The following is a 27551-nucleotide window of genomic DNA, read 5'->3' as shown; positions in this document are numbered from 1 at the left end:
GTGGTGGATGGAAAGTTTTCGGACTGGAAACCGGTTACCAGCGGAGTGCCACAGGGATCAGCGCTTGGTCCTCTGCTATTTGTCATTTTTATAAATGACTTGGAGGAGGGGGCTGAAGGGTGGATCAGTAAATTTGCTGATGACACCAAGATTGGTGGAGTAGTGGATGAGGTGGAGGGCTGTTGTAGGCTGCAAAGAGATATAGATAGGATGCAGAGCTGGGCTGAAAAATGGCAAATGGAGTTTAACCCTGACAAATGCGAGGTGATTCATTTTGGTAGGACAAATTTAAATGTGGATTACAGGGTCAAAGGTAGGGTTCTGAAGAATGTGGAGGAACAGAGAGATCTTGGGGTTCATATCCATAGATCTCTGAAGGTTGCCACTCAAGTGGATAGAGCTGTGAAGAAGGCCTATAGTGTGTTGGCGTTCATTAACAGGGGGTTTGAGTTTAAGAGCCATGGGGTTATGCTGCAACTGTACAGGACCTTGGTGAAACCGCATTTGGAATATTGTGTGCAGTTCTGGTCACCTCACTACAAGAAGGATGTGGAGACATTGGAAAGAGTGCAAAGGAGATTTACCAGGATGCTGCCTGGTTTGGAGGGTCGGTCTTATGAGGAAAGGTTGAGGGAACTTGGGCTTTCTCTTTGGAGCGGAGGAGGTTGAGAGGAGACTTGATAGAGGTTTATAAGATGATGAGGGGGATAGATAGAGTGAACGTTCAAAGACTATTTCCTCGGGTGAATGGAGCGGTAACTAGGGGGCATAACTATAGGGTTCATGGTGGGAGATATAGGAAGGATGTCCGAGGTAGGTTTTTTACTCAGAGAGTGATTGGGGTGTGGAATAGACTGCCTGCAGGGATAGTGGAGTAAGAAACTTTAGGAACATTTAAGAAGCTATTGGATAGGCACATGGAGTACTTCGGGATGATAGGGAGGAAATAGCTTGATCTGGGTTTCAGACAAAGCTCGGCACAACATTGTGGGCCGAAGGGCCTGTTCTGTGCTGTACTGTTCTATGTTCTATGTGGGCTGACCCGCATTGTGCAACGGTGATTACAAACTTCTGCAATCAAAGACTCCAGGATGATTCAATTGTGGTTTTACTTTTGTTCTTGGATGTGGGCATCACTTGTGAGACAGGCCATTATTGCTTATCCCTAATTGAGTGCTGCTTGCTTCAACTGCTGGGTGCTGATAGCGAGGGAGTTCAGATTTTGGTGTGGGAATGGTGATTGTATCTGAGGTGCTGAGACTTGGGAGGGGAACTTGCACATGGTATTCCCAGCACTCCGGAAAGGTGAGTTTGGGAGCAGCTGCTCTGAATCTGCCAGTTCAGCAGAAACAATCTGTCAAAGCTGAGCAACAAGTTGTATGAAATGCAACAATGTGGAGGGGGTGCAGGGGAACTCATAACTTTTATTTTAACCAACTAAACAATTTTCTGAAGGGAACAAAAGTTCCTGACATCTTGCAGTAACCATAACCCCAGGGGCTGTAGCTGTTCACACAACAGCAAAAGCTTGGCTCCACTTAAGTAAGCTTGGTTTTTGTGTGAAATTTTTTTAAAGAAGCAGCTGGGTAAACATTTTCCCAGTTGAAACTAGGTATCACCCCTTGCCCCCTTCCCAAGTCAGGCATATCAACTAATACTGACACAGTTATTGCACTGAGTGTAAGAATAAGAGTCCATCTTTATTGCTGTATTTATATAAATAATTATTTCCCTGTCCCTCATCTCCTGTAGTTGACTTTTGCCAGGAATCTCCAGTTCCAAAGGTGCTGGCTGCCCGGTTGTCCCCTACAAACCTGAAAAATGAGCATTATTCAACTGCAGAGGGCATCACAGACAAGACTGACAATCTGACTCCATGTCCCCACGCACTTCCCTGGGAGAATCACCAGAGTATGATCAGGACCCAGAGTACGATCAGGACCCAGAGTACGATCAGGACCCAGAGTACCAACTCAGGAGCAAAATCTGTGACAACTGTAGAGTATGAATATTTATGACGTACTTTTGTTTAAAACAGAAACACTTATGGGAGCTGCGCCTGAACCAGCACCCGTTTGTGCTGCTCTGCAGGCCAGGCTACTAAAGACTAGCAAACATTAAAGGAAAGATGAATGAGGCAAACGCTTTTAAAAACATACCTCGGAGACCAGCTGAGAATAATTTTCTTTGGGAATTAGGACATGTACGGCCCACGTAAGATTAATCTTAAAATAGGAATACTCGGTGGCAGTGTGGGTTAATGCCAATTCCATCATGAACATAAGTTCCACTGCAAGTTTCACTTAGAAATGTAGCAGCCATTTTGTCTGAAGGTGCATTCTGCACCTTGAACAGGTCTCCATCTGGCAGTGGCAGTGAAATTCCACATTATCCCTCCCCTGAAGGGGCAGCCCTGAGCTACGATACTGTTTCCATAGGTCGTGGCTACCAATGGAGCATTCTGTGGGCCTGTGCCTGGAGCAGAGGGCTGAGGTCCAAATATAGGAGATGTGAAGAGGGCATCAGTCAAAACACACACACACGGGTATGCGTTTTCTGGAATTGGGCCACTGGATAACAAGCCTCAATCCTGGTTGCTTTTCCCCTCCTTAATCCTTGTGACAACCAATCCCTTAACTCATTTGTCTCCACAAAACACCAGGGAAATGGAAGCCTGGCCTGCTTTGCACGCTAACTACATGGACAGCTTGCATTGCTCACTCCCAATCCTTTTGCAGGAGGCGCTAAGCCTTGGTAACAGTCTTTGTGAATGGCTGTTCCATGACCGCTCTCTGCCCTTGCCTGGAGGGGGTGAAAAGCTTTGGTTAGAGTCCAGTATGGGAACAGCGCTCAGGGGAGGAGGAGTAACACTGCTTTCATTTGAAATCGGACCTCCCAATCCTTAGTTTGGACAGGCATACCTAGGGAGGGTTTAAACAGCAGGCGTACCTCAGTTTGGCACAGTTTAGTGTTCTTTTAGTTTGAGTTGTTTTTTCCAACCCTATCAGAGAACATTTACCATTTATAGTGAAATGTAATTAAATAAATTTGTCAGCAGCTAGGAATTGAGACTCAGCAGAGAGGGAGAATATTCCAACTCTTTCCCTTATTGCTCAGGAAAAGAGAGGGAACTCTGCACAGTTGCAGGAGCATAAATTGGGACTTTATTTTGACCGTTATCTTTTAAAAGAGGAAGGATCGCAATTCTTTAATACACAGCCAATTTTAAAAGTCTGAACCATAAGAATCTTTCCATTGGGACATTTTGAAATGTCCTCACTGCTTTCTTTTATATCTGAAACCCAAAATAAAGCTGTGCTTTGTCAGGTTACCGATACGAGCAGGTGGAGCAAATACAAACCCCGAATGTGCAAATGCACCGAAATGTAGGACAAAGTACTTAAACTATACAAAACAGCGGTCTGTGGGCAGAGTGGGGGGGGGGGGGGGGGGGGGTGGGTGCAGGAAGGGGGGGGGGGGAGGGGAGAGGGGGCAAGAGGCCTGCAGTTTTGGAGACTTTACACCGATCACCACTCTTTCTTCTTCTCATCCATCGAGACACCACCAGGGCCCAGGGCAACCACAAGCAGCAGCCCCCCGATCACGGACATGCTCTGGAAGAAGTCGTATTTCAGGAAGTCATGCATGGGCTTGTAGGCGGGGATTGTCCAGAAGGCATTGAAATAGAGGTTAAGACTGAAGAGCCAGATAACCAGGGTCAGAGCTGCCAGCTTAGTTTTGAAGCCAATCGCCACCAAGACAATCAAAGCCGTTCCCACCACATTCTGGATAATCTACGGAGAGAAAATAAAAACTCACTCATTCCGAATCACACCAGAACACAGAAATATCCATAATATTGACCATCATTAACCCCCCTCTCCAGTGATGTGCTGAAACTGTGTCTGCAAGTCTAGTAGTGAGGACCAGTTGACTATTTGGCCATATGAAGCACCATAGCTTAGACAGAGGGTGGTGGGTGCCTGGAACTCGCTGCCGGGGGAGGTAGTGGAAACAAACATCAGAGAGACTTTTGGGATGGGAATAGAGGGATATGGTCCCTGGAAAGGTAGGGGGTTTTAGTTCAGTCGGGCAGCATGGTCGGTGCAGGCTTGGAGGGCCAAAGGGCCTGTTCCTGTGCTTTTCTTTGTTCATTCCAGATACTGGAAATTTAAAAAGCAGAAAATGCTGGAAATACCTATTTGTAATATATATATATATATGTAAGTGATTTGGAGGAAAATGTAACTGGATTGATTAGTAAGTTTGCAGACGACACAAAGGTTGGTGGATTTGCGGATAGCGATGAGGACCATCAGAGGATACAGCAGGATATAGATCGGTTGGAGACTTGGGCGGAGAGATGGCAGATGGAGTTTAATCCGGACAAATGTGAGGTAATGTGTTTTGGAAGGTCTAATACAGATAGGAAATATACAGTAAATGGCACAGCCCTTATTGGTAGGCAAAGGGATCTGGGTGTACAGGTACACAGGTCACTGAAAGTGGCAGCACAGGTGGAGAAGGTAGTCAAGAAGGCATACGGCATGCTTGCCTTCATCAGCCGGGGCATTGAGTTTAAAAATTGACAAGTCATGTTGCAGCTTTATAGAATCTTAGTTAGGCCGCACTTGGAATATAGTGTTCAATTCTGGTCGCCACACTACCAGAAAGATGTGGAGGCTTTGGAGAGGGTACAGAAAAGATTTACCAGAATGTTGCCTGGTGTGGAGGGCATTAGCTCTGAGGAGAGGTTGGAGAAACTTAGTTTGTTCTCACTGGAACAACAGAGGTTGAGGGGCGACCTGATAGAAGTTTACAAGATTATGAGAGGCATGGACAGAGTGGATAGTCAGAAGCTTTTTCCCAGGGTGGAAGAGTCAATTACTAGGGGGGCACAGGTTTAAGGTGCGAGGGGCAAGGTTTAAAGGAGATCTACGAGGCAGATTTTTTTACACAAGGTGGTGGGTGCCTGGAACTCGTTGCCGGGGGAGGGAGTGGAAGCGGATACGGTAGAGAGTTTTAATGTGGGTGTCTTGACAAATACATGAATAGGATGGGAATAGCGAGATATAGTCCACGGAAGGGTAGGGGGTTTTAGTTAAGTCGGGTAGCATGGTTGGTGCAGGCTTGGAGGGCCGAAGGGCCTGTTCCTGTGCTGTATTGTTCTTTGTGGCGAGAGAAACAACAAACAATTCATGGCTGTGACCCTCATCAGAACTGGAATAAAAAGGTACAGGTGCTTATGCTTCAAGCAAAGTCAGCCATCCCTCAATTCAAGGATGACATCTATTCCCGTTTCTTCTCAGGACAGAAACCCCTGAGTTTCTGTCACGAATCTTCATGTGATTCAACAGACTGGTTCTTGACCCACAGATCATTGGGCACATGGAGCAGGAAGTCCCATGAATTAGTTAGTGGTTTGATTTGATTTGATTTGCCACATGTATTGGGATACAGTGAGAAGTATTGTTTCTTGCATGCTATACAGCAAAGTATACTGTTCATAAAGTACGTAAGGGAGAAGAAAAGGAGAGTGCAGAATGTAGTGTTACAGTTAGGGTGTGGAGAAAGATCAACTTAATATATGGTCAGTCCATTTAAAAGTCTGAAGGCAGCAGGGAAGAAGCTGTTCTTGTGTCGGTTGGTACATGTCCTCAGACTTTTGTATCGTTTTCCTGAAGGTGGAAAAGAGAATGTCCGGGGTGCGTGGAGTCCTTAATTATGCTGGCTGGTTTTCCAAGGCAGCGGGAAGAGTAGACTGAGTCAATGGATGGGAGGCTGGTTTGCGTGATGGACTGGACTATGTTCACAACCCTTTGTAGTTCCTTGCGGCTTTGGGCAGAGCAGGAGCCATACCAAGCTGTGATACAACCAGAAAGAATGCTTTCTATGGTGCATCTGTAAAAATTGGAGAGCGCCGTAGCAGACATGCCGGATTTGGAGTGCAGGAGTTGTTTCCTTTTTTTTCCTTCTCTGCCGCTGCTCTGCCTCAGCATTAAGATGTTGTAGCTCAAAGCATGGTGTCGCTTAATGAACAAGTTATTTTGAACAACTGCTGGCAAGCTCCTCAAAGTCATCAACATCATTGCTGCTGTGATTCAAGGAGAGTTTCAGAGTCTTTGTTTTCTTTGTCCTCCCCTGGAACACAAGAGTTGGCGGAAACAGGACCTGGCGGGAAAGACACGCTTTGGCCAGCTAGGTGGTGTACAGTCCATTCGGAAAACACTTTTAGCGGTTAAAAAGCTTGCAAGTTTCAAAAGACACTTGGTACTCAAAAAGGTCAATTTGTTCTGTCACATCTCAACAATGTCGCTAGTGGGAAAACACATTGGGTAGGAGGTTTTGTTTATTGTCATTTACTGCTGCTGTGACCAGGCACTCAGAACTTCCTTTTTCTGAATTAATTGCCAGTTAGCAAACCAAGAAGTTGAACTTGCATAGCTTTCCCTTTCTTAAGTATGTTTGTATCAAAGGGCTGCAGCCTGTTGAGATAGCACACAACATGTTCAGGACTGCCATTTTTCTCTTGCAGGAACAACTTTGCCTGTCTTTTGTCTATTATTTGTAACAACACACAGAGTAAGCAAAGGCCATGTGCATATTTATGAGGGGAATATCAAAAGACTGACATTACAAGGGATAGGGAATATTGACATGATAATTGAATGCGTTATTGAATTCAACAAGCTGGATTTAGGAAACACACTCACCATTCCCATGTGCCAAGGGTGACAGTGATGAGTTAAACCCTGTTGCTAAAACCTGGAATTAAAAGTTGAATGCTGATCATGAAACCATTGTCAGCCGTCGTAAAAACCCATCTGGTTCATTAGTGTCCTTTAGGGAACGAAATGTGCCGTCCTTACCTGGCCTGGCCTACATGAAACCCCAGATCCACAGCAGTATGCTCTGAACTGCCCTCTGAAATGGCCTAGCAAACCATTCAGTTCTATTCAACCACTACAAATGAAAATGACGGACCACCTAGCATCAACCTAGGCACCAGAAATGTCAACGGCAAACCCAGCCCTGTTGACACTGCAAGGTCCTCCTTACTAACTCTGTAGGCTCGTGCCAAAATTGGGAGAGCGATCTCACAGACTAGTCAACCAACAGCCTGACAGTCATCCTCACAGAATCATACCTTACAGACAACATCCCACACACCAGCATCACCATCATTCGGGGTGTCCTGTCCCATCAACAGGACATACCCAGCACAGATGGTGGCACAGCTAGCTCAGAATATAAAAACAGGTAGCAAAAGTTTCTACAAATATATAAAACGAAAAAGAGTGGCAAAAGTAAATATTGGTCCTTTAGAGGATGAGAAGGGGGATGTAATAACTGGAAATGAGAAAATGGCTGAGACATTGAACAGGTATTTTGTGTCGGTCTTCACAGTGGAAAACACAAATAACATGCCAAAAACTGATGACAGGAAGGCTATGGCAGGTGAGAACCTAGAAACTATTATCACGAAAGAGGTAGTGTTGGGCAAGTTAATGGGGCTAAAGGTAGACAAGTCTCCTGGTCCTGATGGAATGCATCCCAGGGTACTAAAGGAGATGGCGGGAGAAATAGCAAATGCACTAGGGGAAATTTTGCAAAATTCGCTGGACTCTGGGGTGGTTCCCACAGATTGGAAAACAGCAAATGTGACGCCACAGTTTTAAAAAAAGGAGGTAGACAAAAGGCAGGTAACTATTGGTCGGTTAGCTTAACTTCTGTAGTAGGAAAAAAACTTGAATCTATCATCAAGGAAGTAATAGCGAGACATCCGGTTATAAATTGTCCCATTGGTAAGATGCAGCATGGGTTCATGAAGAACAGGTCATGTTTGACTAATTTGATGGAATTCTTTGAGAACATTACATGTGCGGTGGACAATGGGGAACCTGTGGATGTGGTGTATCTGGATTTCCAGAAGGCATTTGACAAGGTGCCGCACCAAAGACTGCTACATAAGATAAAGGTGCACGGTGTTACGGGTAATGTATTAGCATGGATAGAGGATTGGTTAACTAACAGAAAGCAAAGAGTGGGGGTAAATGGGTGTTTTTCTGGTTGGTGATCAGTGGCTAGTGGTGTGCCTCAGGGATCAGTGTTGGGACCGCAATTGTTTACAATTTACATAGATGATTTGGAGTTGGGGACCAAGTGTAGTGTGTCAAAATTCGCAGATGACACTAAGATGGGTGGCAGAGCAAAGTGTGCAGAGAATGCTGAAAGTCTGCAAAGGGATATAGATAGTCTAAGTGAGTGGGCGAGGGTCTGGCAGATGGAGTACAATGTTGGTAAATGTGAGGTCATCCATTTTGGTCGGAATAACAGCAAAATGGGCTATTATTTAAATGGTAAAAAATTGCAGCATGCTGCTGTGCAGAGGGACCTGAGTGTCCTTGTGCAGGAATCTCAAGGAGTTGGTTTGCAGGTGCAGCAGGTAATTAAGGCGGCAAATGGAATTTTGTCCTTCATTGCTAGAGGGACGGAGTTTAAAAACAGCGAGATTATGTTGCAGCTGTATAAGGTGCTGGTGAGGCCACACCTGGAGTGCTGTGTACAGTTTTGGTCTCCTTACTTAAGGATATATTGGCACTGGAAGGGGTGCAGAGGAGATTCACTGGGTTGATTCCGGAGTTGAGAAGATTGGCTTATGAGGAGAGACTGAGTACACTGGGGCATAACTATAGGGTTCATGGTGGGAGATATAGGAAGGATATCAGAGGTAGGTTCTTTACGCAGAGAGTGGTTGGGGTGTGGAATGGACTGCCTGCAGTGATAGTGGAGTCAGACACTTTAGGAACATTTAAGCGGTTATTGGATAGGCACATGGAGCACACCAGGATGATAGGGAGTGGGATAGCTTGATCTTGGTTTCAGATAAAGCTCGGCACAACATCGTGGGCCGAAGGGCCTGTTCTGTGCTGTACTGTTCTATGTTCTATACCCATTGGAATTCAGAAGCATGAGGGGGGATCTTATAGAAACATATAAGATTATGAAGGGAATAGATAAGATAGAAACAGGGAAGTTGTTTCCACTGGCAGGTGAAACTAGAACTAGGGGGCATAGCCTCAAAATAAGGGGAAGCAGATTTAGGACTTAGTTGAGGAGGAACTTCTTCACACAAAGGGTTGTGAATCTGTGGAATTCCCTGCCCAGTGAAGCAGTTGCGACTACCTCATTGAATGTTTTTAAGGCAAGGATAGATAAATTTTTGAACAGTAAAGGAATGAAGGGTTATGGTGAGCAGGCGGGTAAATGGAACTGAGTTCACAAAAAGATCAGCCATGATCCTATTAAATGGCGGAGCAGGCTCGAGGGGCCAGATGGCCTACTCCTGCTCCTAGTTCCTGTTCTTATCAACAGGACATACCCAGCAGAGATGGTGGCACAGGGGCATACAGGTCAGGAGGGAGTTGCACTGAGAGTCCGCAACATTGCCACTGGACCTCATGAAGTCTCGAGGCACCAGGTCAAACATGGGCCAGGAAACCTCTTGTGAATACCACACATCGTCCCCCTCAGCTGATGAATCAGTATTCCTCCATGTTGAACACCATTTGGAGGAAGCACTGAGGGTGGCAAGGGTGGCAGAATGGCCTCTGGTGGGAGACCATCACCAAAGAGTGGCTCGGTAGCATTACTGCTGGCCGGATCCTAAAGCACATTGCTGCTGGACTGAGTCTGCAGCAGGTAGTGAGGGACAAACAGGCAGAAACATTTAACTTCATCCTCACCAACCTGTCTGACAGATGCAGCTGTCTATGACAGTACCTGTAGGAATGACCACCACTATCCTCGAAGACAAAATCCTGTCTTCACATCAAGGCGAACCTCCATTGTGTTGTGTGGCACTACCACCATGCTAAATGGGAGAGACTTTGAACAAATCTAGTAACTCAAGACTGGGTGTCCATAAGGCGCTGTGGGCCATTAGCGACAGAATTGTACTCAACCACGATCCGTAACCTCATGGCCCAGCATTTCTCCCACTCGACCATTATCACCAAGCCAGAGGATCAATCCCAGTTCAATGAAGAGTGTAGAAGGGAATGCCGGGAGCAACACCAGGCACACCTAAAAATGAGGTGTCAACCTGGTGAAGCAACTGCACAGGACTACTTACATGGCAAACAGCATAAGCAGCAAGTAATAGACAGAGATAAGCAATCCCATAACCAACAGATCAGATCTAAACTCTGCAATCCTGCCACATCCAGTTGTGAATGGTGGCGGACAATTAAACAGCTCACTGGAGGAGGCGGCTCCATAAATATCCCATCCTCAATGATGGAGGAGCCCAGCACATCAATGTAAGAGATAAGGCTGAAGAATTTGCATTAATCTTCAGCCAGAAATGCCAAGTCAATAATCCATCTCGGCCTCCTCCGGAGGTCCCCAGCATCACAGATGTCAATCAATTTGTTTCACTCCATGTGATATCAAGAAACGGTTGGAGGCACTGGATACTGCAATGGCAATGGGTCCTGACAATATTCTGGCAATTGTACTGAAGACTGGTGCTTCAGAACTTGCTGCTCCCCTAGCCAAGCTGTTCCAGCACAGCTACAACACGGGCATCTACCCAGCAATGTGGAAAATTGCCCGGGTATTTCCAATCCACAGTAGACGAGTCCAACTGGGCCGATTACCACCTCATCAATCTAGTCTTGATTGTCAGAGTGATGGAAGAGGTGATAACAGCGCTATCACGCAGCACCTGCTCAGCAATAACCTGCTCAGTGACGCCCAGTTTGGGTTCTGCCAGGGTCACTCAGCTCCTGACCTCATTACAGCCTTGGTTCAAACAGGGACAAAAAAGCTGAACTCCAGAGTGAGGTGAGAGTGACTGTTCTTGACATCCAGTCAGCATTTGACTAAGTATGTGACATCAAACAGCCCTCGCAAAACTGGAGACAATGGGAATCAGAGGGAAATGCCTTCACTGGTTGGATTCACACTCGGCACAAAGGAAGATGGTTGTGGTGGTTGGAGGTCAATCATCTCAGCTCCAACCAGTGAAGGCATTTCCCTCTGATTCCCATTGTCTCCAGTTTTGCGAGGGCTGTTTGATGTCACACTTAGTCAAGAGAGGGTGGCGGCTAAGAATCCTGTGGCGGGTAACTCACCTCGTGACTCTCCAAAGCCTGTCCACCATCTACAAGATACAAGTCAGGACTGTGATGGAATACGTTCCACTTTCCTGGATGAATGCAGCTCCAACAGTACTCAAGAAGCTCAACACCATCTAGAATAAGGAGCCTACTTGCTTGGCACCCCATTGTCAGGAAACAGAGATAGTTTTATTTTTGTGAATACTAAACTTAAAGTTATGCCTTATATTTAAGTTTGTTTCTGTATTTGAAAGTGTTAATGTCTATGATTGGTTCAGAGGCTTGCATTGTAATGCAGGTTTACAACGCAAAAGAAAACAGGGTTTAGGAGGAAACCAGGCTGTTGCTTAGCAACCCGAGGCCACACTGGGACAGTAAGTAGCCTCACAACACCAGGTTAAAGTCCAACAGGCTCATTTGGAGCGCTGCTCCGAAAGCTCACACTACCAAATGAACCTGTTGGACTTTAACCTGGTGTTGTGAGACTGCTTACTGTGCCCACTCCAGTCCAACGCTGACAACTCCACATCACACGGGAACAGAAGGAGCTTTTCAATTAGTTGCAAGCTAGTGCCAGAAGCTGGACACAGGACATGGGAACTCGTGAGCAGATTTCCCAAAAGAACAAGAAAAGAAATCCCAGAATCAGGAACAGAGGGACAAAAGAACGCCTCAGGAAAACAGTTAAGTCAAAGGAAAAAGAATATGAATTGAGCAAGGTCCCAGTCAGGGGAATTGAAGTGAAAAGCAGAGATGGGCTCTGAATTGAAGAGACAGTTGCAAGAATCACTTTTAAAGTCGGCCAAGTAAGAGGCCAGACATCCGAGGTAATCAGAGGTTTGGTGGCACCTTAAAACAGCCTGTGAAGCAGTGGTATTCTGTTGGCATGGCTGGGTACCTGAGAGATTGTGTAGAAGCTTGAATGTATGTGGCAATCCAAGGCAGAGGAATATCGAAGGAGGGGCTGAAATCCTGGAGGTGGATCCTTGATGGAAATTCTCTAGCGCTCTTAAATGTTGCTGTGTGTCCAGGTCTCACTGCAATACAAGATTGTGATGACAAACTGCTCTGTACATTCCAATTTTTGTTGACTTATGGAAACTTTTTTGGAAAACGCTGGTTCATGTAGTTTGTAGAAGGCTGAGCTAGCACAGCTGATATGTTGTTGCATCTCCTCGTCAATGGTAGCTTTTTGAGAGAGATAGTTGCCAAGGTTTGGGAAGTACTCAACAGATTCCAGCTCTGCTTCTTCAATATATACGGGAGGTGGAATATTTGACTGACCAGGTGTGGTTGAGATATGAATTTAGTTTTAGTAGGGCGGCATGGTGGCAAAGTGGTTAGCACTACTGCCTCACAGCACCAATGACCCGGGTTTGATTCCAGTCTTGGGTGATTGCGTGATTTTGCACATTCTCCTCGTGTCTGCTCCGGTTTCCTCCCACAATCCAAATGTGTGCGAGTTAGGTGGATTAGCCATGGTAAGTGTGTGGGGCTATGGGAATAGAGCAGGGAAAGGGCTTGTGTAATATACTCTGTCAGAGTTGGTACAGACTCGATAGGCCGAATGGCCTCCTCCTGCACTGTAGGGACTCTGATTCTATAATCATATCCAATTTAACACTGAAGAACAGACTGAACTTCCTGTACAGAGTAAACAAATACAGTGGCAGTGAAGCAGGGATGGGGAAGGAGGACCAAAGGGAAAGTTTGCGATTGGGTGGAAAACAAGCGAGATTAAATGACAAAAGGGACAAGAGAAAAAGAGATGGGAATGGGACAAACAAAGACACAAAACTGTGCAAATGGAATAGCCAAATCAGGGATAAACGCCAGAAGTTTCAAATGTGGATGCAGGGGGAGGGAGGCCTGAGATCAACATTCCTTCCAGTGGGATGGAGTAACATGGTCTCTGCTGGTATTAATCATATGAAAGTTTTGAAGTTACTGGATTGCTCAAGCACAAAGATGGTGATTTGCAAGTGAATCAGTTTGTTAACGCTGCAACTGCCGTGTTTCCTTTTTAAATCTGCCATTAATAAAATACAGTTGGCACGCTGGTTCCAGACTCACCGAGAAGAAGCTGGCGTTAAAATGCAGCAAGGTCATGAACATCAGGATGAGCAGCACACGACCCCCAAGCTGCATGTACTGTTTCGGGGAGCTCTCGCTGATTGTTGGAACACCGGCAAACATGCTTTTACCCTCTGACCGGGACTCAGCCAGTAATAGCAGCAAGCCACCCCCAAGGGCAAGGTTCCTAACCAGAGGAGAGAGAGAGACATAATTAATACAGCACATCAAAATCCAAGCCCCAGCACCAACTCTGAATCCCCTCCCCCAGGATGTCATTGGCAAGGCTGGCAAGTTGCACAGGGATGGTGGCGAGGGGTTTTCTTAAATGCCTGGGTTGCAGCAGGTCTGATACAACTGAGGGACCGCTTCAGAGGATAGTTAAAGGTCAGTCAATGTTGCTGTAGTTCTGGTGTGGCAACGAATCCCAGACTGGAAAAAAGTAGTCTTCCTTCTTGACAGGACATCAGCAAATCCTGGAATTTTCCCACAAACCCCACTGCCTTGCTACCTCCCTCCCAATAATGAACTCTCTGGCACCCACCTTTCCCTGTACCACCCCTCCATTCCTGCAGACAGTCTTTCGCCTGTCCTCACAAAGTTTATCGTAATGCTTCAAATGTATTCAGGTTTCAATGGCCTGGTTCCCCCCCCTGCACCTCTCAATGGCCTGGTCCCCCTGCCCCCCTCCGTTCCTAACAATGGCCTGGATTTTACCCCCCCCCCCACTCCGCTCGTTTTGATGTGCACCATCTGTGCTTCCTGCAGGGTTGCTACTCATCCCTCCCATTCCAGCGTCCTTATCTGTGAAGGTGGCACTGGCAAAACAGGCGGAACAGCAGCGGGGGTAAGGTACGCACCTCATCAGGAACTTCAGATCCCATAAAATACTGTAGGCAACAGTCTGAAACCAAAAACAAAATGGAGCAGTTAGTGTCCACCAGCCTCCACACTAGGTAGAGAGAGAGAGATAACATACAAACCACTTTGAAAAGAGGGGTCAGTCAAAGGGATAGCAAAGATTCTGAATATTCTCCCTGAAGTCAATGTGAAGTTTCCTCATGGCTTCATTGTTTCAGTGGGAGCTGGGACCCAGTGCCACAGCTGATAAAATGGAGTTGCAACAGAAATCAGTCACAAATTTAGCTCAAACGAGCTTGCAATTACTGTTCCATTGAGTACACAATTTCTGTGTTATTAGTGGGAGGGTGGAAGCATGAGTTTGTGGGAGGCCCGGAGCAAGACAAGACCACCGTCACTTGGCCCCATCAACCGCTGAACAGGCATTTGTGACTTGTTTCACAATGGATGCCTCAGAGCATCAACACCGACCCACACTGAAAATTATAACACCGGAGAAGGGTCAGATTGGGCAGTCTGCACCGTAAAAGACAAGTGAAACTCAAGAGGAAGGATGGAGAAAGATACGCCACTCTCCTGTTCAAATAACAGCACTAAATAGTACGGATAACATACACTGATTGGAGAATCTTTTGAACACATTAAGGTACACTATAGGGACATCAGAACCAAGTCCAATCTACACTTTGCAGCAGGGATCACTGGAGTGAGATAGAGTGATTTCCTGCTGATATTTCCTCCATCTACTCAGGGACACTGAGGTCAGCCTCAAAAAACAGACTGGGATTTCTGGTTTCCTTCAATCCTGCACCATTCAGGGTGGGATTGGTTTTGGAGGGTGTGTGGGGACTACTTAAACACATTTTTAACCAGGCTGCATTTTGCTCACTGGATGAGATCATGACAATGAAGAATCTATACTCCAGCGACAGATCTCCATTTTAAAAAATTTATTTTGTGTGGGACATGGGCGTCGCTGGCTGGCCAGCATTTATTGCCCATCCCTAGTTGCCCTTGTTCAGAGGGCAGTTGAATGAACCACATTGTTGTGGCTCTGGAGTCACAGGTAGGCCAGACCAGATAAGGACAGCAGATTTCCTTCCCTAAAGGACATTAGTGAACCAGATGGGTTTTTCCAACAATCGGCAATGGTTTCATGGTGATCGGAAGATTCTTAATTCCAGATTTTTTAAAAATCAAATTCAAATTCCACCATCTGCCGTGGCGGGATTCGAAGCTGGGTCCCCAGAGCATTAGTTGAGTTTCTGGATTACCAGTCTAGCGATAATACCACTAGGCCATCGCATCCCCCTTCCAGAAGTTCAAGTTACTAATTTTTAAAAGCAGTGGAAAATATCCTCCTTGCTTACCTGTAATCCTATAATTCCAAACAGTCCAAAGCAGGCATATTGTACAAAATTTCTACTTAATATCAGGATGCATCCACCTATGGATCAGAAAACAAATAAACAGAGTAAGATTCAAAACAATATGGGGTGAAGATGAAAAGGAGAATGGACTCACTCTTACCTAACTGCCCCAAGAGATTGATCAATACAAAGCAGGTAGCTAGGAAGTAGCCACAATTCCAGGTGGCCTCAATGTAATCTCGCTGTTCATTCCATTGAAACCACATGCGAATCCCATCCTCCAGAAAGGTGCTTATTAGACACAGCCGGGCAAGATGAGGCAGGTAATGTTTGGTCATCCGCAGAAACTGCAAATAAAAACCCAAATCAGAGGAATGAAATGCACCAAACCTAAGCAGCACACAGCTTGGCCACAGCAGCAGCACTGAGATCAAAACGCTGCATGTTCAAGAGTCTTATTCAAACACTCCCAACTGATCACACCATGAGTGACAGACCTGTACTCACCAGTACTGTACCCACCAGTACTGTACCCCAGTTATACAGTAACTGTGCCCACTACTACTCATCACACAGTAAAAAATCGTACCTGCCATTACTGTACCCAATAACCACCTCACCAGGTCATAATCCCATTGCTGTGCCAATGTGTGAACTTTAATCTTTGTGTGTTTATGGGTAAAGTGGAGATAGTTACAGTGTGCAAGTGTTTATTGGTTACTGGCAGAGCTTTACTTCCTTGCTAACTCAGAGGAAGGCACTTGTTCAGTAAAAATACACGTGTGAAATCAAATTTCTTGGATTGTGCACAAGGCATTTTCTCTTAAATATCAATATGCGTGGCTAAACCCGTTAGATCTGGGCCAGTGATTTCCAGTCATGATATTCATTTAGTTCACGTTTGCCACTTCCCCAACACACCCTAAACAGAACAATCCCAATAGTACAACAGCGAATACACCTCAAAATTACTTCACTGACTGTAAAAAGCTTTGGGATACCTGAAGACTGTGAAACATGCTAAAGAAATATCCGCCCTTTATTTATTTTCCACCACTGTCACTGGGATACAGAATTCCTCATCACATCAAACAGAAAGACTCATGGACGAGCTCTATAAAAACCATCAATGGGAATGACCAACTCAGCACATCAGAATTTCAAGCAGCAGTAGGCAGGACCAAGAACTTAAATCACATTTTAAACTCCAATTCCTTCCCCCCACCCAATACAAATTACAAGTCTTGCTTCCACTTCAACACCCAGTGTCAACACAACCTAGAGGTTGGATTGAAGCAAGATTTCAGATTTCACACTCGTGCTAAACTAGGAGCCAACTGTTCAATCACAAATTGAAAGTGACAAAGGAACAGACCAACTAACTGAGCAATAAGCACCTGAGGCTACCAGGAATACCTCACACCAGATACTAAGTTCAGATTTGAGAATCTACTCAACACAAACTTGCATTTACAACTTTAACATCCTAAAGTGCTGATAGGAATGTTACCAAATCTGACACCAAGCCACATAAGGAGATATTAGGATAGGTGATCAAAGGTAGTCAAAGGAGTAGGTTTTATGGAGGGAATACCAGAGCTTAGGTCTTCAGAACTGAAGTCATAGCCAATGATGGGCTAATGGAAATCAGTGATGCACAAGATGCAGGAGTGAAAGTGCGTGAAGACAAAGAGGTCTGAAATTTTGTGACAAGGTAGCATGTAACACCCATAGAATTCCCGCTCTGATCACTGCACAGTCTTTGCCTAAAAAACCACATCCCCATAATCACCACAGCCTCAAACATCCCACGCAACCCGCTTCACCACTGGGATAGGTTCTTTGGACCCCCTGATGGTGCATTTTGTCCATGACTTCCCACCCCCATCCAACAGTCATCACAAAACTTCATCCACTGTAAGAAGAAAAATAGTTTGATCGAGATACTCGCTACGTCAGAGATCGAGATACTCGCTACGTCAGAGATCGAGATACTCGCTACGTCAGAGATCGAGATACTCGCTACGTCAGAGATCGAGATACTCGCTACGTCAGAGATCGAGATACTCGCTACGTCAGAGATCGAGATACTCGCTACGTCAGAGATCGAGATACTCGCTACGTCAGAGATCGAGATACTCGCTACGTCAGAGATCGAGATACTCGCTACGTCAGAGATCGAGATACTCGCTACGTCAGAGATCGAGATACTCGCTACGTCAGAGATCGAGATACTCGCTACGTCAGAGATCGAGATACTCGCTACGTCAGAGATCGAGATACTCGCTACGTCAGAGATCGAGATACTCGCTACGTCAGAGATCGAGATACTCGCTACGTCAGAGATCGAGATACTCGCTACGTCAGAGATCGAGATACTCGCTACGTCAGAGATCGAGATACTCGCTACGTCAGAGATCGAGATACTCGCTACGTCAGAGATCGAGATACTCGCTACGTCAGAGATCGAGATACTCGCTACGTCAGAGATCGAGATACTCGCTACGTCAGAGATCGAGATACTCGCTACGTCAGAGATCGAGATACTCGCTACGTCAGAGATCGAGATACTCGCTACGTCAGAGATCGAGATACTCGCTACGTCAGAGATCGAGATACTCGCTACGTCAGAGATCGAGATACTCGCTACGTCAGAGATCGAGATACTCGCTACGTCAGAGATCGAGATACTCGCTACGTCAGAGATCGAGATACTCGCTACGTCAGAGATCGAGATACTCGCTACGTCAGAGATCGAGATACTCGCTACGTCAGAGATCGAGATACTCGCTACGTCAGAGATCGAGATACTCGCTACGTCAGAGATCGAGATACTCGCTACGTCAGAGATCGAGATACTCGCTACGTCAGTGATCGATATACTCGCTACGTCAGTGATCGATATACTCGGTACGTCAGTGATCGATATACTCGGTACGTCAGTGATCGATATACTCGGTACGTCAGTGATCGATATACTCGGTACGTCAGTGATCGATATACTCGGTACATCAGTGATCGATATACTCGGTACATCAGTGCCAGCATGACGGACATGATAGAAACATAGAGAATCGGTGCAGGAAGCAAGGTTTGTCATTTGTATTTGGCCCTTCCAGCCTGCAGCACCATTCAATATCATCAAGGCTGATCATGCACTCAGTATTCCACTCCCACTTTCTCTCCAGACCCCTTGATTTCTTTAGCCACAAGGACCACGTCCAGCTCCCTCTTGAACATATCTAACAAACCGGCCCCAACAGCTTTCTGTGGTAGAGAATTCCACAGGTTCACAACTCTCTGAATGAAGAAGTTCTTCCTCATCTCAGTCCTGAATGGCTTACCCCTTATTCTTAGACTGTGACCTCTAGTTCTGGACTTCCCCAACATTGGGAACATTCTTCCCACATTTAGCCTGCCTAGTCCCATCAGGATTTTATATGTTTCTATGAGATCACCTCTCATTCTTCTAAATTCCAGTGAGTACAAGCCCAGTCGATCCAGTCTCTCTTCATATGTCAGTCCTGCCATTCCAGGAATCAGTCTGGTGAACCTTCGCTGGACTCCCTCAATAGCAAGAACTCAAACTAGGAGACCAAAACTGCACACAATACTCAAGGTGTGGCCTCACCAAGGCCCTGTACAACTGCAGCAAGACATCCCTACTCCTATACTCAAATCCTCTTGCTATGAAGGCCAGCATGCCATTAGCTTTCCTCACTGACTGCTGTACCTACCTGCCAACCTTCAGCGACACCCAGGTCACGCTGCACTTCCACTTTTCCTAAACTGCCACCATTCAGGTAATAATCTTCCTTCCTGTTTTTGTCACCAAAGTGGATAACCTCACTTTTATATACATTGTATTGCATTAGCCAACTATATGCCCACTCAACCTATCCAAGTCACCCAGCAGCCTCCTCACAGCACACACTGCCATCCAGCTTAGTGACGTCTGCAAGTTTGGAGATATTGCATTCAGCTCCTTCGTCCAAATCATTAATGTATATTGTGAATAGCTGAGGTCCCAGCACAGAACCCTGCAGTACACCACTAGTCATTGGCTGCCACTCTGAAAAGGACCAGTTTATTCCCACTCTTTGCTTCCTGTCTGCCAACCAGTTCTCTACCCACGTCAATACATTACCCCCAATACCATTAGCTTCAGTTTTGCTCACTAATCTCTTGTGTGGGACCTTGTCAAAAAGCTTTTTGAAAGTCCAGATACACAACATCCACTGGTTCACTCTTCTCCACCCTACTGGTCACATCCGCAAAAATATTTTTAACATCTTTAACATCTTCAGTGAGGAAGATATCCAGGGAAAGTGCAGGGAGCAGCATCAAGCTCTGTACATGGGGCGACACGGTGGCACAATGGTTAGCAATGCTGTCTCAGTGCCAAGGACTTGGGTTCGATTCCTGGCTTTGGTCACTGTGTGGAGTCTACAGGCTCTCTGCACGAGTTTCCTCCGGGTGCTCCAGTTTCCTCCCACAGTCTGAAAGACGTGCTGGTTAGGTGCATTGGCCATGCTAAATTCTCCCTCAGTGTACCTGATCAGGTGCCGGTGTGGCAACTAGGGGAATTTCACAGTAACTTCATTGCAATGTTAATGTAAGCCTACTTGTGACATTAAAACTAAGAAATGGCCTTCTTCAATCTCGCAAAGGCCTTTGTCTGTCAATCGTGAGGGATTGTGGAATATCCTCCTCAAATTCAGCGGCCCACAGAAATGACACCATTCTCCGTCTACTCCATGATGACATGCAAGCAGTGATCCTCACCAATGGAACCACCATAGACCCAGTAAGGGTGTGATTTGGGATCAGACAGGGCTGCGTCAACGCACCAATACTCTTCTCCACCTTCCTTGCAGCAACACTCCACCCCATCACCATGAAGCTCTCCGCTGGAGTGGAACTAACCTACCAGACAAGCGGGAAACTCACTTCCAGGCCAGAACCAAGACTGCCCCAACTTCTGTCGTTGAGCTGCAGTACGTAGATAACCCCTATGTGTGTGCACACTCCAAGGCCGAGCTACAATCATTGTTGATGCATTCACCAAGGCATTGAGAATAGGGCTCAGACTAAATATCCAGAAAACAAAAGTCCTCTACCAGCCTGCTCCTGCAACACAAAACTGCCCCCCAACCATCAAGATCCACGGTGAGCCTCTGGACAACCTGGATCATTTCCCATACCTCGGGAGTGACCTCTCGGTGTGAGCAGACATCGACAATGAAATCCAGCACTGACTGCAATGTGCCAGTGCAGTCTTCGGATGCCTGAGGAAGAGTTTTCGAAGACAGATCTCAAATCCAGCACCAAGCTCACCGTCAACAGAGCAGCCGTGGTTTCTGCCATTCTGTGTGCATTAGAAACATGGACAATGTACAGCAGACACCTCAAATCCCTGGAGATATATCACCAACTTGGCCCCCACAAAATCCTGAAAAACCACTGGCAGGATAAGCATATCAATGTCAGCGTCCTCTCCCAGACAGATAACCGCAACAGAGGCATGGGTCACACTCGGCCAGCTGCGAAGTCTGCATGCCTGACACAAGACTCCCAAAACAAGTGCTGTACTCCAAGCTCCTCAATGGCAAGCAGTCACGAGGAGAGCAGTGGAAATGCTACAAGGACACTCTGAAATCCTCCCTAAATAAACACAACATCCCCATCGACACGTGGGAATCACTTGTTTAGAACACACAAACTGGAGAAGAAGCGTCCGCGAAGGTGCCAATCACCTCGAGTGTCACCGGGTGGAGCGCGCAGAGGACAAGCGTAAACAGCAGAAAGGGAGCGCAGAATCCAGAGCATCCCACCCACCCACCTCATCAAACACCACCTGCCAAACCTGGGGCAGAGTCCGCAGCTCCTGGATTGGACTGTTCAGCCACTGCAGAACCCACCTCCCCAGAGTGGAAGCAAGTCACCCTTGACCCTGAAGGACTGCCAAAGAAAAGGGCTAGGTGGAGGTCAGTAAAATGTTTCAAAGGACAGAATTCCACAATAGAAAAGTCAAAATTCTGCCAAAAAGGTGGCAATTTCTCATCCCTGAAGGTGCCAGAATTTGCAAATGGCCTCCTATTTTTTATGTTATGTCCTTGGAAGGCTGTAGAGCTGGAAGAGGCGACAGAGATAGGGAGAGTGAGGTCATGGAGGGATTTGAAAACAAGGATCAAGTCCGGAAGCCAGTGTAGTCATTACAGCAGAGACTGCTCTTCAGAAGGACTAATTAACAGTAAATCACACTGGGACAGTCTGAGGTCACAAAATGCACCATCGAAATGCAAATCTTTCCTTCCATTTCTGGTGAACAAGTTCTCAAATACTTGCTCCAGTGCTGATTTCAACACAACACTTACTTAGAATCTCACACGTGCCATTCAGTTCTACATGTGTCCTTGAGATTGCAGTTATTACACTGTCACTGACAGAGTGAACAGATAGTGTTCTCTGCTCGCCTGAGAGAGCAGATCCTAAGCAGCAATTTAAGATTAATTTGCCCTTCAGATTCTTATACTTCAAATAATCCACTTCCAGTCAACACTAAGAATCCAGTTCACAGCTCTTCACACTCCAGGACTGAGAATCTAAGTTCCTCTCCCTCCTACCTGACCATGTAATTATACCTTTCAGTCACTTGCTTTGCTTGGATTCTAAGATCGGTTAGACAAACATGCGGATCAGGAATGAAATCCTGTCAGCCAGCTGTCATATGGTTAACTTGGCCTTCCTTGTTCCAACATCTGGACTTAGATCCAGTTTCCAGCACCCCTACAGTCTGCGCTGGATGAAGGGAATATGGTGTAAATACTGGGAGTTTGAATCCAGAACTAAACCACTGGTAAAGAACAAGCAACGACAAGGAGTTCAACAGCATCATTGTGGTGGGACAAGGAAAATTTTAAAATAGCGAACATTTCACTATCTTAGAACGTCCCAAAGCGCTTCAAAGCCAAGGAAACTGGCAGCCAACTGCATACAGCAGTGTGATACTGACCGATGGGTTTTCTTTAAAAACAGACTGAATAATAAATATAGAACATCCAGGACGCTGGGGATGGTGGAGGTGGGATGCCTCACATCCATTAAAAAGTACCTGGATGAGTACTTGGCACGTCATAACATTCAAGGCTATGGACCAAGTGCTGGCAAGTGGGATTAGGTGGGCAGGTCAGCGCATTTCATGTATCAGTGCAGACTCGATGGGCAAAGGGTCTCTTCTGCACTGTAGTATTCTGTGATTCTGGGATGGAGGGGAATATTAATCATCCAGGATGCTAGTGATGGGTGGGTGGGAAGGGGAAGGATAAATATATAGTTATTGACCCAGACACCGGAGGTCTAATTGCTTTGTATTCTTCAAAATAGATGCAACGTGATATTTGAAGTCTGTGCGAGGGGCCTTGGTTTACCATTTCAGTTCCCCTTTGACCATCCTGATAGTCCCATGGTAAATTGGCGGCACAGTGGTTAGCACTGCTGCCTCACAGAGTCAGGGACCCGGGTTCAATTCCAGCCCTGGGTGACTGTCTGTGAGGATTCTGCACTTCTCCCCGTGTCTGTGTGGGTTTCCTCCGGGTGCGCCAGTTTCCTCCCACACTCCAAAGATGTGCAGGTTAGATGGATTGGCCATGCTAAATGCACGGGATTACATGGATAGGGAAGAGAGGAGGGTCTGGTTGGATGCTCTTTCGGAGAGTTGGTGCCAATTCAATGGACCGGATGGCCTCCTTCTGCACTGTAGGGATTCTATAAAAACCACAATGTCATTGTTGACTAATTACAGCAATCTCTATCAGAATTTCTAACAGACTCAATGTGTGAGCATCATTTCTAAGTCACTTGTTCCTCCCAAGCAGGCTACACTCTCACTGTATGAATAATTTCAAACATGATGGATTGTATGTGTATGAAAGGAAACCATGTGGGGATCGTTATCCCCCCTCTGGAAAGATGGGGCTCGACTTGGATCCTGTGAAAAATGTCTGCAAAGTGTTTACAACCCACTCTAGAGACCTGAGCCCATCATTCAGGCTGACATGCCAGTGCAGTACTGAGAGCGCTGTACTGTCAGAGGTGCACACCTTTCAGATAAGATGTTAAAATGACAGTCCATCTGCTTCTCAATTGCTTGTAAAGGGCCCCATGGCTAATATTGGCAGAGCACAGGAGTTCTGCTTGATATCTTAAGAGTCAGTCTACGAAATATGCAGCACAGAAACAGGCCCTTTGGCCCAACTCATCCATGCCGGCCAGGTTTCCTAAACTGAACTAGTCCCATTTGCCTGCATTTGGCCCATATCCCTCTAAACCTTTCCCATCCATGTACTGTCCAAATGTCATTCCATATACGCACCACCCACTGAGAAAAAGTTGCCCCTCAAGCACCTTTTAAATCTTTCCTTTCTCACGGTAGCACAGTGGTTAGCACTGCTGCTTCACAGCTCCAGGGACCTGGGTTCGATTCCCGGCTTGGGTCACTGCCAGTGTGGAGTTTGCACATTCTCCTCGTGTCTGCGTGGGTTTCCTCCGGGTGCTCTGGTTTCCTCCCACAGTCCAAAGATGTGCGGGTTAGGTTGATTGGCCATGCTAAAATTGCCCCTTAGTGTCCTGGGATGCGTAGATTAGAGAGATTAGTGGGTAAAATATGTAGGGATATGGGGGTAGGGCCTGGGTGGGATTGTGTTCGGTGCAGACTCGATGGGCCGAATGGCCTCTTTCTGTACTGTAGGGTTTCTATGATTTCTATGCCCTCTAGTTTTGGACTCCCCTACCATGGGGAAAAGACCATGGCAATTCACGTTATCTGTGCCCCTCATGATTTATAAACATCTATAAGGTCACCCCTCATCCCCCGATACTCCAGGGAAAAAAGTCCCAACCTATCCAGCCTCTCCTTACAATTCAAATCTTCCAGTCCCAGTAACATCCTTGTAATTCTTTTTTGCACCCTTCACAGTTTAATAACATCCTTCATATAGCAGGGTGACCAGAACTGGACACAGTACCCCAAATGTGGCCTTACCAATGCCTTGTACAGTTGTAATATAATGTCTCAACTCCTATACTCAATGCTCTAGTCGATGAAGGCAAGTGTGTCAAACACCTTCACCACTGTCTACCTGTGACACCATTTTCAAGGAACTATGTACCTGCACCCTTTGATCTCTCTCTTCAAAAACACTCTCCAGGGCCGTACCATTAGTTGTGTAAGTCCTGCCCTGCTTTGTCATACCAAATAGCAAAACCTCACATTTATCTTAAATAAATTCCATCTGCCATTCCTCGGCCCACTTGATCAAGTTCCCGTTGTAGTCTTAGATAACCACCGTCACTGTCCACTACACCACCAATTTTGGTGTCATCCACAAACTTACTAACCATGCCTCCTAAAATTTAAACTTTATTTATTAGTGTCACACGTAAGCTTACATTAACACTGCAATAAAGTTAATGTGAAAATCCCCTAGCCGCCACACGTCGGTGCCTGTTCAGGTACACAGAGGGAGAATTTAACTTGGCCAATGCACCTAGTCAGCACATCTTTCAGACTGTGGGAGAAGCACACGGGGAGTACGTACAGGCTCCGCACAGAGTGACCCAAGCCGGGAATCGAACCTGGTCCCAGGCACCATGCGGCAGCAGTGCTAACTGTTGTGCCACCATCTAAATCGTTTATATAAATGACAAACCCGAGTGGACCCAGCACCAATCCCTGCAGCACACCGAGGCCACAGGCCTCCGGTCTGAAGAACAACCCCCTACCAGCAAGCTAATTTTGTATCCAATTGGCTAGTTCTCCCTGGATCCCACGTGATCTAATCTTACTGACCACGTCTATCATGCGGTACCTTGTCAGAGGCCTTGCTAAAGTCCATGTAGACAACGTCTACCGCACTGCCCTCAAATATTTTCTTAGTCACCCCTTCAGAAAACTAAATTTGAAAGACACGATTTCCCATGCACAAAGCTGTGCTGATTGTACCTAATCACTCCTTACCTTTCCAAATGCATGTAGATTCTCTCTCTCAGAATCCCCTCTAACAACTCATCCACCACTAACATTAGGCTCACCGGTGTGTAGTTCCCTGGCTTTTCCCTGCGGCCTTTCTTAAATAACAGAATAACAGTTACCTCCCTCCAGTCTTCCGGTACCTCAGCTATGGCTGTCGATGACACAAATATCTTGGGCTAATACCTATTCACCAACAAACCATGATAGCACAAATTAACTGGTTATGGTCTAATTTGTGGAAGTTTTCTGTACTCAAAAATAGCTCCCATGTTTCCTACATCATAGCTCTGACTGCCCTTGAAAAAAATGTACTTTGTTGGCTGTAAAATGCTTTGCGAATGCTAAGCTGGTGAAAGACATCGTAGCAATGCAAGTTCTTTTTTCTATGTGATTTTTAAAAAAAGTCCCAGGAGATAGTGATGTTCCAATAGTGTCCATCATAATGAAGGTAGTGATGAGAAATCTCCTGTTATTCCCCTTTCCTAAAGGCGTGGGACAGGTTCCATTAGCACCTATTCTTCATAACCAAGTCTAAACAGTGAGCTTTTCGGACTAAGATGGTTTTCTCATCTGATACCCAATTTCCAGCAGAGGATTAAGGGATAGAAATTGGGAACAGGAATATCTGCAACGGTTCACCCATTAGTCTATCAAAGTGTGATGTGGAGGCAGAGTTACAGCAACTCCACTGTAGCCCTGAATAGTTCAGCATAGTCTAAAGATCAAACTACATACATCTGTCACTTTCACCAGCTGGTCTAGTTGGAGCCCAGTAAATTCACTTATATATACAGTGGTATAATGTTGCTGGACTAGTAATTCAGAGAACAAGAATTCAAACCTTACTACACACAATCTCAGAATTTGAATTCAGTTTCATTTTGGAAATGAAAAGTTGGGATCATTAAAAGCTTCTATGAAGCTGCTGAATTGTTGAAATAACCTAACTGCTGCATTAGTCCTTTACAGAAGAAAACCCACCACCTTTACCGAGTCTGATATATGTGACTCCAATTGCTTCACTTATTTATTGGCGTAGCAAAATAACCTATTAGCTATGAGGCAGATTGAAATTTCTGCTACAGGTTTTAAACATGTAGATTTACAAAAACTTATCTAGAAACCCTTGAGATTCACCTCAGGCACAACCTATGGGTACGGGAAGATTTAAAGTCACCCAGGACTTAGTCACTAGCAAGACTTACATCTCCCCATTCCTCAGGTACTACTGGACAATCCATCACACAAACCAGCTGCCCATCCATTGACTCTGTCTACACTTTCCACTGCCTCGAAAAGCAGGCAGCATAATTAAGGACCCCACACACCCCGGACATTCTCTCTTCCACCTTCTTCCATCAGGAAAAAGATACAGAAGTCTGAGGTCACGTACCAACCGACTCAAGAACAGCTTCTTCCCTGCTGCTGTCAGACTTTTGAATGCACCTACCTCACATTAAGTTGATCTTTCTCTACACTCTAGCTATGACTGTAACACTACATTCTGCACTCTCTCCTTTCCTTCTCTATGAACGGTATGCTTTGTCTGTATAGCGCGCAAGAAACAATACTTTTTACTGTGTGTTGATACATGTGACAATAATCAAATCAAAAAGGATTCAAACACAACGCAGAAACTCTGGAGCTTTCCTTTCCCCAACTCAGACGGAAACATTTTACCATTAGAGATGCAAACACAACTTGCCGGCGACCTCAGAGATTGCAGAGGCTCACACAGCTGGAGGGAGAGAGTGGGTGCCTGGCTGTGGGGGGGGGGGGGGGGGGGTGAATTGGACTGGGGGAGGGGATGCTGGGCCTGGGGAGGGGGTCGGGCTGAGGGGAGGGGGGCTGTTAGGCTGAGGTGTGTGGGCCTGAGGGGATCGCGCTGGGCCGCGGCCTCTCAGAGTCGGGCGCCGGGTTGAGGCCTGGAGCTGGGGTCTGGCGCTGGGCTGTGGGGAGGGAAGCTGGGGCTCGGGGCCCGGTACCTGGTCGGCGATGTCCTCCGCCGCGCCCATGATGTCGCTGTTCCCCATGGCGCCTTCCCGCCGCTCGGCTCACGCCGGAAGTGAAAGGGCGGGACCTAACCACCTC

The 27551-nt window shown here is 46.2% G+C and overlaps 1 protein-coding gene across 1 annotated transcript; it reads right to left on the bottom strand.

The window, feature by feature from the left end:
- Window positions 1-1404: 1404 nt before the first annotated feature.
- Window positions 1405-27551, bottom strand: LOC144502344 (surfeit locus protein 4). Its single transcript, XM_078226175.1, has 6 exons — window positions 27446-27551; window positions 15588-15774; window positions 15428-15504; window positions 14057-14100; window positions 13197-13383; window positions 1405-3794 (listed from the first exon to the last, which is right to left on the bottom strand). Exons 1-6 carry the CDS (start codon window positions 27491-27493, stop codon window positions 3528-3530), a joined length of 810 nt encoding a protein of 269 aa, XP_078082301.1. The 5' UTR covers window positions 27494-27551; the 3' UTR covers window positions 1405-3527.

Source organism: Mustelus asterias, chromosome 13, assembly GCF_964213995.1.
Source record: "Mustelus asterias chromosome 13, sMusAst1.hap1.1, whole genome shotgun sequence".
Taxonomy (NCBI): Eukaryota; Metazoa; Chordata; class Chondrichthyes; order Carcharhiniformes; family Triakidae; genus Mustelus; species Mustelus asterias.
Note: the sequence above shows the minus strand (reverse complement) of the source record. Positions and strands in the feature narration are given on the sequence as shown.

Bases quoted from the DNA above. Each gene is read 5' to 3' on its own strand.
- LOC144502344 (XM_078226175.1), bottom strand. From the start codon at position 27,493: ATGGGGAACAGCGACATCATGGGCGCGGCGGAGGACATCGCCGACCAG. The intron at 15,505-15,587 runs GTAAGAGTGAGT...TCTGATCCATAG, and splicing joins CAATCTCTTGGGGCAGTTAG to GTGGATGCATCCTGATATTA. The intron at 14,101-15,427 runs GTAAGCAAGGAG...TTTTGGTTTCAG, and splicing joins TTGGAATTATAGGATTACAG to ACTGTTGCCTACAGTATTTT.